The sequence below is a fragment of the Acomys russatus genome, chromosome 32, assembly GCF_903995435.1.
Source record: "Acomys russatus chromosome 32, mAcoRus1.1, whole genome shotgun sequence".
Lineage (NCBI taxonomy): Eukaryota > Metazoa > Chordata > Mammalia > Rodentia > Muridae > Acomys > Acomys russatus.
Window position 1 is genome coordinate 25,712,899 of NC_067168.1, and position 12,906 is coordinate 25,725,804.

General features: G+C 43.4%; 1 protein-coding gene across 1 annotated transcript in view; it reads right to left on the bottom strand.

The window, feature by feature from the left end:
* The window catches only part of Pik3cb (phosphatidylinositol-4,5-bisphosphate 3-kinase catalytic subunit beta), a 71,328-nt gene that overhangs the window by 11,189 nt on the left and 47,233 nt on the right, over positions 1-12,906 (bottom strand). The window contains exons 13-17 of the mRNA XM_051140050.1: positions 11,485-11,628; positions 9,500-9,599; positions 5,195-5,373; positions 3,563-3,672; positions 2,150-2,228 (exon numbers count right to left, since the gene is read on the bottom strand). Coding sequence (XP_050996007.1) covers positions 2,150-2,228; positions 3,563-3,672; positions 5,195-5,373; positions 9,500-9,599; positions 11,485-11,628 — 612 coding nt within the window. The remainder of the gene's footprint in view (positions 1-2,149; positions 2,229-3,562; positions 3,673-5,194; positions 5,374-9,499; positions 9,600-11,484; positions 11,629-12,906) is intronic.

The window sequence follows — 12,906 nt, forward strand, 5'->3', positions numbered from 1 at the left end:
ACCCAGTAGAGGATCCAAATCAGTAAAATCATTTTTCCTGTGGTTTCTTTTATATAGAGAAATTGGTGAACTTTTAGGAAGGGCTAGAGAGTATTTTTAAGGACTTCAGGGTAACTGTGCTATGGGAGTACACAAACAGCCACTGACAATTATGTAAAGAAAAGACAGTGTGCCATTAAGGTTTTACTTGCCAGATTAGGTAGTCTATGTCCTACAGAGTTCACGGTTCTCAAGCAGAGGTTCATTTACTGAATGGTGAATACCGACAGTCAACTGGTCTGTAACACCTACAGCGCGGGTGAGGTGTACCTTTGGATGTATCTGGAGGGTGTTGCAGAAAGGGTTAACTGACAGGAAGGAGGTGTCTGAATGCTGCTACTCCTTTGTTCTTTGATCTGTAAGTGATCTCTGACTCCCAAGGCCAAGAGGTGGTCTTGTACCAGTGATTCCCCACAACACAGAATGATAACCACTGAACCAAAAAAGCCTTTCTTCCCTAAAGCTGCTTCATGGCGACGGATCCTCGTGTCTGTGTGTGTTTCAGGGTCTCCCCTTCCGTCATGGCATTTGGAGACTGAACTCAGGCACTAGGCTTGTGCCTGAACTAGGCATTTTTACTCACTGGCCCCCAAGTTGCTAGTTGATAGGAATTTGGTCACAACAACAAACACAAAATGTTAAATCCTCTGTCTTAAGGAGTAGTTAAAAAAAAAAAAAAAAAAAAAAAACCTGCCAAAGGGAAAATATATCACATATGATGATTGTTGATCCTTTTTAAAAGGTTTGAGATGAAGGCGGGCGTGGTGGCGCACACCTTTAATCCCAGCACTCCAGAGGCAGAGGCATTCGGATCGCTTGTGCGTTCCCTTGGGCTCTTTTCCTTCTGTGTGTTTTGCCCTGATGTGTCAGTTTTGTTTTACCTTATGTTTTATTTTACTGAGAGATGAAAAAGGGGTGATCTGGAAAGTGGGTGCTCTGGAAAGGAGAGGTGGGGAAGAACTAGGAGGAGTAGAGGGAGGAGAAACTATAATCAGGATACAGTGTATGAGAAAAAAAAATCTATGTTCAATGAAAGGAAAGAAATGCAGACCTCTCTTACTGCAATCACATCTACTGTCCCATGAAAGGAACACACACAGACACACACACACAACACACACGTCTGTTCTAACTTAATAGAACTGGAAACGCATATTCTAGAAGGATCTAGAAACAGAGCCTCTTCTTCTTCTTCTTTTACAACACAACCAAGGTGGCAGGTGAGATAATTCAGTGGGTGACAACCCAAGGCTTGAGCCCCAGGATCAACAGATGGAAATGCCAACCCCCAAAAGCTGTTTTCTGACATCCACATGTGCCCTCACAGTGCACACATGTGGGGGCACACACACACACACACACACACACACACATTTAATCAAAGAAAACACGAAGTGGGCAACAGAGTATTGTGAGCACTGTCATACTTTGGCAAAGGGGTTACTGGCCATGTCTCTCCACACTGCTTTCTCACTGTTATAGGCTAATAAAGAAACAGAAAGATAGCAACTTAAGAGTCTTGACAGCCCTGGATTTGAGTCGGGCACTATTTAATATTTTTGTAACCTTTATTGTAAAAGCACTACCATTCTGATTTTTCTCACATGTTAAAAAAGAAGAGCACAAGCTCATGGAGCCGTGAGGTTTGCTAGAAATGATCTATGTGAACCTGGCCAAGCGCCACGGTTAGTCAATACACAGCAATGATTTCAAATCCTTTTACAAGAGTTCAACAGGGTGTGAAGACACATGCCTAGAATCCCAGCAGTTCGGACACCGAGGCCATCTCTGCCTGTAGCATAAGTTCAATACTGCCCTAAGCTACAAAATGGACTCTGTCCTGAACCAACATCACGAAGCTTGAAACTCTAACTGGAATTGTGGTTCTGAATGTCTGTCCAAGTCATACTCAAGGCCAAACCTACCCTTTTTCTGGAACCTCAAGCACATGTAGTTTTAAGTCTGAGGGGTTCAAATAGGGCAATGACTGGAGAGCGCACTGTAAAAGGTCATATTAACTATTATTACAAATAATCATTAAAATAACAGAAGGGAAGGACTCAACAGGAGGGACACACCACGAAATAAGCAAATGCATTAGAATGCTCACCGAAGGTCCAAGCCAGCTTCCTTCCAGAGCAGGTCCATCAGGCGCAGCATCTGCAGTGTCAGCATGTCCTGCCGCAAATCTAAGGGAAATGGCAGCCAAGTTATACGCACTTGCTGTCTTATGCCCTTTACTCGCTAGCTCAACACTAGGCATTCGGTCAGACTCACTGAGCCCAGGACCGAGCACTGCACTTTCTCCAGTTTTATTCTGACCCCCACTCACTGCATCAGACAGGCTCAGTAGTCAGCACACCCCGGCATCAGTTCAGAAATTACATTTTCTCATTGTGAACTACTGCACCAACCACAAGAATACCGTCAAAGTATATTTCTACTACACATTGTTAACTTTCCCTGTGTGTAAGGCTACACAGAAAATTCTTATGAACCATACAAGTTAATGCATTAGGAGTTTAAAAAACTGCAACAGATGGATTTATTTATTTTCTACCGTGAGTGCTTCCGGTCTATGCACTCAGGAGCCAAAGCATGAAGACTGCAGGTTTCAAGTCAGCCTTGATTATATCTTGGGCCAAAGTAATAATGAACAATAAAAGCTAAATACAACTTTCAGCCTGACATGACAGCCACACCTGCAATCCCAGTGCTTGGGAAGTGGGAAAAGTTGGAGCGTTAAGAGTTCAAGGCCAACCTGGACTACATAAAATTGTCTCCTCTCCTCTCCCTGTTCCCTAAAGAATATTTTTAGATAAAATAATGTCAAAGTAATAAAAGGGTACTTTATATCATTTGTATGATCTTGTAGAGTAAAATATTTAGCAATATACAAGTGCAGGACAAGCTGGTTCATTCACATAATCCCAGCACTGGGGAGGCTGGCTCAGAACCACAAGTCTGAAGACAGACTGCGCTACAGTGAGCTGTCTCAAACAACACGGGCCAGTCTGAAGAAGGTCTGTTAAGGCTCAATATTGCCAAGCCTGTATAAGTAAGTTATTTATCACACATCCCTGTAAGGCCTCTGGCACAGCAATGCCATAACCCTCAGGAGGTGAGGAACCTGGAGCTGATCAGCCATGCTGCTTGCTTGCAGCCACAGAGTTTTGCCGTTGGCTGGTAGGGTTGCTTCAGAGGCATTTCCTCATGAGGTCTGGGTCATCAGCTCAATTAACACACGAGGCTCTGGCAATGATATCAAATGATGTCAAAGTGACTGTCACTGGAACAGAATGCTGAGATAGCCTTGCCTTTTACAAGCTTTCCATCACAAAATTTAACATGTATATTTTATGAGGCAAAATAGGAAAGCTTATTATATCACTAGATAAACTCTAGAAATGAGGGGATCCCAGAAAGTGCTGAACTGACCTGTGGGCAATGGCCACTGTCTCTTGCCTGCTCTCACACTGCCACACGTACCTTTCCAACATGCGGTGAAAACTCCAGGACTTACCATCGCCATTTTTAAAGATCACTCCCACCGAGTCCTCTCCAAACGCTCTGCTGCTGTAGACCAGCCACAAGGGCTTCATCTTGGAGTCCATGTATTTGCACTTTTCAACACTGAAAGCAGCAAGGGGAAATCAGCTGCTGTGGCGTAACAATGTGCAAGACTGCAGCAGTGGCCCGAGGCAGCAGGCTTGCAAGCCCCTCACCTATTCCTCTCACAGTGTGCACAAATCAGAGCCTGGAAACGTCCTCTGGGTACAAAAGAAACCCAGGACAGCTCTGGTTGGCATATATTGATGCCCAAGGGACGAAGCTCCAACCTGGGATCTGACTGCCTTTCACTGCCTCCATGCACAATTTCTAATTGTTTTCTTATAGTTCCTTAAATGTTATCATAATCGGTGAGTAAAAGACTAGAATTAGGACTAAAAAGAACTCTTTTAAAGACATTTATGTGTGTGCGCGCGCATGTATATGTGGGTACCACAGAGGCTAGAAGAGGGCATCAGGTCCCCTGGAGCTGGAGTTGCATGCTATTGTGAGCCACCTGACATGAGTGATGAGAACCAAAGCCTGGTCCTCTGCAAGAGCAGCAAGGGCTGGGAAATATTGAGACATATCTCCAGCCCTGATTCTTTTTTTGTTTTGTTTTGTTTTGTTTTTGTTTTTCGAGACAGGGTCTCTCTGTGTAGTCTTGGATGTCCTGAACTCGCTTTGTAGCCCAGGTTGGCCTCAAACTCACAGCAATCTGTCTGCCTCTGCCTCTGGAGTGCTGGGATTAAAGGCATGCGCCACCACACCCAGCCTCCAGCCCTGATTCTTGACTTCATAATCAGGGATCAATTCTGAGTACTTTGGTTGACACAAATGATATATATATATATATATATATATATATTTTTTTTTTAACCTCTGTATAAAAAGATGAGAAATAGTTTAGAAATTCATTTAAATTTCAATTTAAAATAGGAACTCAGTGAATAATGTGTCATGATTTCTAGCATTTTGCTCATACAGGATTCCTAATTCTTAGAAATTAATAATACATCTAGAAATGGTGGTACATTCCTGTGTTACCTGCACTCAGCAGGCAGGAGGGTTATGTGTTCAAAGCCACCCTGAGCTACAAAGAGGCTAGCCTGAGCTACATAAGACCCTGTGTCAAAACTAATTTGGCTGGAGGGATGGCTCAGTGGTTAAGAGCATGTACTACTGTTGGAAGGGACCTACGTCCAGTTCCTAGCACCCAAGTCAGGCAGCTTCAACACAGCCTGTACTCCAAGCTCCAGGGGATCTGATGCCTCTAGCCACTGTGAGCACCTGCATTTGTGTGCACACGCCCCCATCCCATAATTAAAAATAATAAAATCTTTTTTTAAAACTAACCTATATATGTTCCTATATATAACTAAAATTAGATAGACTTGAATGCAATATTACTAACCCCACAGAGAAATCTGGCTAAAACTTATACAGCCCAATGAATATAACAGTCTCTGAAGCCTCTAAGATTTCTCTAACTTAGTTACATCTGACTTCCTTGGGCTGACAGCCAGCCCCACCAGTTCCCCAATACATGACTCAGAAATCTTTTCGGCACTGCTACTCACTGTGCAGAACAGAGAAAGCCACTTACTACAGTTCTGAGAGGATGACACACGGGTTCAGAGGTGACTGCAGGTCAGAGAGGGCCTCCCGGTAAGCACTCTGTTTTAAGCAAGTGTGCATAGCCTCCTTTCCTTTAGCTCTGTTCAGCTTCACTGCATTCAGTTTGATTAAGCTATTTAAAGTTTTTAACTTATTGAGTGCTTCAACCTGGAAAATAAAGTTCCCCATCCCACAATTAATTTATGGTTAAAAATATGATATTGTACAGTCACATTAATCAGCAGCCCTATCCAGACACACACACACACACACGGTATATAAGAAGGGTTTTACACCCAATAAGTTATTATCATTTATCAAGGTATCGCGTTTAAATCCTTTATCAAATGACATCTTACAAACTTCAGAGAAGCAAGCAGGCCAGAGTGTGGTTATTTTCAGACAGGTGTGGACCTGCACTCAAATCCACAGTTTACCGAGTTTGAGACACCTCATGGACCGCTCCATCTGGCCTATGCCACAGCACAGGGGCAATCCGTGCATCGGTGACTCACTGTTCCTGGTACTGAAACCTCAGTGCCTTCTTCCACTTCCTTGTCTACGAGTTCTAGACACAGCCTCTTATGGAGCCCAGGGTGCGTAGCCTCACTAGGGCTAGAATCACGGGGGTGTGCTGCTGTGCCTGGCAATGCCTAGCATCACGTGTCTGGAATCTCAATCTGTTTTCTTTCCACTGCCAAGATAACAAGAACATATCATGATTCAAGGTGGTTGCTGTCTAAGATGAACCTGCTTGCTTTGAAGCTGGGAACAGTGGCAAGGGCTTTTAATCCCAGCCCTTGGGGGTTGGGGCAGGGGCAGAAACAGCAGGATATCTAAGTTCAAGGACAGCCTGGTCTACAAGGTGAGTTCCATGTTCACTAGGGCTACCCAGAGAAACCCTGTCTCAAAAAGATCCCCTGGAACAGAAATTATAGGTGGTTATGAACCACCTGACACGGGTACTGGGAACTGAACCTGATCCACTAAAACAGCAAGTTCTCTTAACTCCTGAGTCACCTCTCCAGCCCTAGAATCTGCGGTAGCTTTAGCTTTCAAAACTTAAGCCAAACAACAAACAAACAAACACCCTTGTACTTATAGCATAGCAATGGCCAACTAGGTCAAAACCATTATTGACTGGTAAAAAGCACTTTAGTCAAGCATAGTAGTTTACGCCTTTAATTGGTGTATAAGTGCTGGGGGTGGGGAGTGGGAGTCAGAGACAGAGGGACCTCTGGGAGTTCACGGCCAGCCTGGTCTACATAGTGAGTTTCAGGTCAGCCAGGGACAAAGTGAGACCCTTTAATCAAATGGGGAAACAGTCAACACCCACTTCAGCCAGTTTCGTCGATGAACAACTGTGATCCCAGTGCTCAGGAAGCAGAGGCAGAAAGACAGCCACAAGTGTGACACCAGTCTGGCTTACATGGCAAGTTCCTGGTCAGACATGGCAACTACAGAGAGCCTGCCTTACTCTTGCCACAGAAGTCCTTGGTATTACTTAATAACTAAGGATCCATTCATATTATATAAAATTCATGAGAAAACAGTAATTATAACCAAGCATAAATCAGAAGGAACATTTCATGTCACTAAAACTAGAAACAACAAAAAATAATATATATAAAGAAAAATGTAAAGCATATGAGGCAAACACAATGAACACTGGTTTGAAATCCTATTATCAGGGAATTTATTTTGTATCATGTTTTCATTTTAAAATTTTGCTTCTGTGCAAGAAAACCATTAGGACTATGTATGGATGTGGACCCTAGCCTGCAGTTTCCAAAGATAAGCTGAGACCTTGCTCAGAAAGAAAACTAAGATGGTTCTATGCAGCTTGATGATAAAATCAAGGTGGATGGTGCTTGCCAAGTCAGCCATCTGTCAAAACCACAGACACTGCATTTTTCAACAGCTTTAGGAGCTGTACGAATACTGGTGGTAAAGGACCAGATGAAAACTGGGCTATGCAAACCAGAACCCACCGAACTATTTCACATGAGAATTGCTTCCCTGTTTGTACAGTTGCTAACTGCTATGCCCCATGGCTAACTGTGTTAATATTTATTTCCTGGTACAGTATCCTAAATGGCCATAAGTCAAAAGATACTTTTTAAGTATTTCAACAATTGTCATTTTACAACTTTATAATGGTAACAAAAATATCAGGATGTGCTGGCAAACTAGCTCAGTAGGTGAAGGTGCTCGTTGCCAAGCCTGGAGATCTGTGTTCAAGTCCCAGAACAGACATAGTGAAAGGAGAGAACAATTTCAACAAGCTATTCTCTGACTCCCACCCGACCATGGAGAGGGTACAGGCTCTTTCTCTTACAATTAATCAGCCAAGAAAAACAACAATGGCTGGGCCTGGTGGCACAGGCCTGCAATCACTTTTACTCAGAAAGCTGAAAAGTTCCAGGCCAGCCTGGGAAACTCAATGAGACCTTGTCTTTTAATGGGGCTGGGTAAAGTGGAGACTGGGCCTGGAGAGATGGCTCAATGTGTAAGTGTGTTTGCAGAGGACTGGAGTCTGGTCCCCAGCACTCACACTGGACAGCTTACATCCATCTGTAACTCTAGAGGATCTGATGCTATAGTCTAGCCTCTGAGGATATTTGTACACATGTGTACACACACACACACACACACACACACACACACACACACACATAAAAGAAAAAAGATTAGGGATATAGCTCAGCAATAGAGTGCTTACTTACTATGCAAGAGGACCTGGGAATAGGAGAGGGGGAGGGGAGAGGGGAGGCTGATTATGTATTCCTTGTTAGAAAAGTCACACTAAATGCTCCCAGAGAGCCACGAGAATTTGCAGTGTGGTTTGATAAAATGAGTGAGGTGGAAATAATGGTCATATAATGAGGTCAAACAAGTAGGAACCAAGTGAGACCTTGTAAGCTTGGTAGGCAGTCTGGACTGTCAATGTTATGAAAAATTATTTTAGGGATTTAAAGAGGAAAATGGTCTGGTTGGAAATGAAGATCACTTATGGGATGTTCAGAGGCTGTGCCAAGGAGGGGAGGCATGGGGAGGGTGGCATTTAAGGGTCCACTGTAGAAGCTGATGGAGTAAGAGTGAGACGGTAATGGGCCAGACACTGGGCTCTAAACATCTGGGATTAGTGTTGTGAATAAATGTTAGCTATTATTGCCACACCCAGGGGACTTTCCAAAAGACAGCACATTCATTTTGTAAAAGCCAATGGAAGTTTCTCTAGCAAGGTAACTGAGATAGGAATGGTAGCACATTCTTACACTCTCAGCATTTGGGGGAGGGGAATGAGGCAGGAGGATTATGAGTTCAGGGGCAGCCTGGGTCCTACATGTAAAATGAATTATCAGAAGTGCAATAAGACAGCACACTCACAGCAGTATGTAGGGTAATTATTTAGCCACTTACAGTAATATCACCAATACCTCGGGACTGCAGGCGTGTATCACAATTTTAGGCATGAACATATAGCTTGAAAAGGCAGCAAGGATTCTGAATTACAAAATCATAGTACCTGTGGGTTTATACCTAAGTAAATCTCCGTCTAACAGGTGTGATGAATTACATGCATCATAAGTACTAAAGAGTAAAACTTTCTTTCCCCAGACAGGGTCTCTCTGTGTAGACCTGGCTGTCCCGGACTCACTTTGTAGGCCAGACTGGCCTTGAACTCACAGAGATCCACCTGCCTCTGCCTTCCGAGCGCTGGGATTACAGGTGTGCGCCACCATGCCCGACCTTAAGAGTAAAACCTTTAAAACATATATCTTATACCAACTGAAAAGAGTAACTCGGGTTATGAAAAACTAGAATCAGAAGACAGCCATTATGAAATACATTGACTACTAAAATTTATGGCATCCTACTAATATAGAAAATATGAGAAATCCTGTCTAATTGTGTTCAATTTGGTATTCACTTATGCTTTAATTCTAAGCTTGCTGAAATTTCTTATCTTGCCAGATTTCCCTAAAAACTCATGCTAAAGGCTGGGAAATAGCTCAGTGGCAGATTGCTTGCCTATCAAGCACACAACCCTCAGTCTAGTCTCTAGCACAGCATAACTTAGACCTGGCACCATGTGCTATGGACCCCAGCACTTACAAGCCCATAGTCCTCCTCAACTGGTGAGTTCAAGGCCAGCCTTGAGTTCAAGAGCTTCATGAGACTCAGTCCTTTTCCACAAAGTATTGATCAGGTTAAGTTACTAATAGGGCAGTGAAATATGCAGTTGGAAAAATTCCATTTGTGAACTCGATTGATCACTCTGTGCTCTTACCTGCTTGGAAAGCACTTTCATATGGCCCACACTTCCGCGACAGTATGCTTCCAGGATGACACCAAACTGGACAGACACGGCAGGAATATGCACCTCTGACCTGCAGAAAATCAGTATTCAAGTGTTTTGTAATCAAACACTTTAGACCACGGAAAAGAAACACTGACTTCTTTATTCTACAGCTGAATACTCTTCTGAAGCCAGCCAGCATGGAGGCGCTCATCCCAAGCACTTACTAGTAAGATGGTCACAACCCAACTAGTTAAGACGTGTTAGGAATCAGAAGTTGTGAGATCTTAGTAGTTAATTCCTTAGCTGAAGCACAGTAACATTTTTGCATTCCACTTGACTTGCCTTTTGAAGGGGACAAGAACTTAGGAATTTAGAGAGAATTTGGCAGAAACAGAAACCTATCTGACTGGGACCAGTCAATCGGCCTCTCTCCTCCTCCTCCGGTTGCTAATGTTGTGATGGAGTGACTGAGAGGGCCCGAGCCGCAGTGCGTGCAGAGATCAGAGGACAACTGCAGAGTTGCTTCTCTCTTCCCACCTTTATGGGGGCTCTGGGGACTGAACTCAGGGTGTCCAGCGTGCACAACAAGAACCATTGCTCACGGAACAATCTTGCTGCCTCAGTTTTCTCCTCTCATTTAAAAAATGTACGTGTATGAAAAAATGAAGAAATATTTATTTTATCCTTCTCTGAGGGGTTCAAAATAGTATTGAATTGGATGAAAAGACAAATTATAAATAAGAAAACAAATATACCAAGAAAACCACTTCAGAAAAAAGAATCCACTGAAATTAATACCACAATATTAGATCATACTTTCTTTATAAAGCTTAGCCATAGCCGGGCATGGTAGCACACGCCTTTAATCCCAGCACTTGGGAGGCGGATCGCTGTGAGTTCAAGGCCAGCCTGGTCTATAAAGTGAGTCTAGGACAACCAAAGCTACACAGAGAAACTCTGTCTCGAAATACAAAAAACAAAACAAAACAAAAGCTTAGCCATAAAGGAAGAAAGGCATTTTTTTTTTCCTGACAAATTTAACTTTGAATGGTGAAGTGCAAGGGGTCGGGGGAAAAGAGAGAAGTTAGTTGTTTTCGTGGTTAAACAAAGAAGCAACTTTAGCTTATTCCTGACTTTACTGTGGAGTAATTAGTTAATTAGTGACACAGGCTCATGTGCTTCTAAAAATGATCTAGTTAAGAAAGTTACAGGCTACGTATGTAGCTCAGTGATAGAGCCCTGTGTTCAAGTGCCAGCACTTTGTTACAAAGTTAAACAGACACATAAACATGGGCTGGAGAGATGGCTCAGGGGTTAAACACTGGCAGTGCTCTTGCACAGGACCCAGGTCCAGTTCCCAGGGTCCATACCAGATGGCTAACGATTGCTTGTAACTCTGCCTTCAGGGGGATCCTAGGCCTCTGGCCCCTATATCCATCTGTATTCATATACTGAGACATGTAAACTGTAAAAACACAATTTAAAAATACACAAATATAACCACCATTTTAGTAAAACTTAAACTTTCTTCAGTTATAGTAATGATAATAACAGAATTCACAAACTGAAGCTGGAGAGATGGCTCGGTGGTTAATGACACTGGCTGCTCTTCCAAAGGACCCAGGTTCAATTCCCAGTTCCCACATGGTAGCTCACAATTGTCTATAACTCCAGTTCCAGGGGATCCAATGCCCTCTTCTGGCCACTGCAAGCAGCAGGCACACAACTACAAGTGGATCTCTGTGAGTTCAAGGCCAGCCTAGTCTACAAAGTGAGTCCAGTACAGCCAAGGCTACACAGACCGACCCTGTTTGAAAAACCGGGGGGGGGGGGGGGGAACCAAAACAGTGTGAGTATTATAGATGGATCAGAACCCACGACGACCCTGGCTGTCCCACTGAACGTCTTACATCACACTGGACTACAGTTCTTAAAGCACATGATGGTCTTGAATGGAAATATGAAAGACTTACCTAAGATGCCAAAACAGAAACTGGCCAATCCTCCGATTATCAAGTGCTCTTTCTAATAGGAATCTGGAGAGAGCACAATCAAGAAAAGGCTCATATTTCAAAACTTGCACCAACTGTAGAAGATACTGAGAGAGTTCTTCATCACTGAAAGAAACAAAAGAAAGAGAAACTCAGCCACTTGTGCTGGAAAAAAGAGCCCCCCTCCCTCCCTAACTGTCATGTGCTGACTGGCTAAAATGCATGGGTCTCCTGGGCCAAGCCTGCATGCTTACACTCACTGCTACACTGAAACAGTGACCAAGAGATGCAGATTTCAGATGCCAGGAGAGAGTGAGAGCATCAAAGAACAGATGCACGGCACATTCTTATCAAACCATGTAAGTTGTTACAACTGGTCAATTCATCAAACAGGAGTCCTGCCCACTGCCCCCACGTTAACATAACTCTTTATTGTATGTGACATGTATGTGGTGTGTGTGCCATGGTGTTCATGTGGGGGACAGAGGCCAATGTGATGAAGTGAACACTCTCCCTCTCCCTCTGTGTGGGTTCTAGGAGTCAGTCAGGACCATCAGGCATCATGGCAAACCTTCACCTCCTGAGCTATCCCACAGGCCTTTAAGCACAACTCTGATCGTGCTAACGTCTTTTAGCCAAAAAACCACTTTTTTTTTTTTTAAATAAAAGCTTTATTGATTTACTTTTTCTTTGCTATCTTGTGGTTTTAAGTAATTCATTATTCCACATCAGTGAGCAACTAAAACCTAACATCAAATAGATCATAGCCACGCCGCTGCATAATAGCAGCTCTGGCTGGTGGCCACTGCCATCGCAGGCAAGCCCAGCAGTCTGAGGGTCAGAGTGCCCAGTGCTCACTGTCCACAGTGCTCACCAGCAACTGGCCACAAAGGTGGGTAGCTGATGTGAAATCGGGACTAACCACAGCACTAAATAGGAAACAGAGCCTAGAGGAGAGGGAGGGGTCAGAGTTAGCCACATGGGGTGACACAATCATCTCAGCATCTTCCCCCAAAATCAAACCCTTGGCTTAACCCAGAGAACAATGGGCTCCTCCCTTGTCATCAGGTCTCCAGTGCAGACTTACGGAGACAAAGCAACTGGGTGCATCATTTTTAAAACAACCTATACAACAATCTTAATTGATCAATTAATCATGAAGATCCATGTCCACTTATAAAAACTTATGGCTATTGTCAAAAACAGAAGTATAGAAGTGGGGGGGGGGAGACATGGGAGTTTGCATGTCAGACTATTAAAGAGTTTATGTAGTTTCTTCTGCCTATCAAACTTTTAAAAACAGATCTGATTTTTAAAAAGATTTATTTATTTATTTATTACATATACAACATTTTGCCTGCATGCCAGAAGAGGGCACCAGATCTCATTGTAGATGGTTACGAG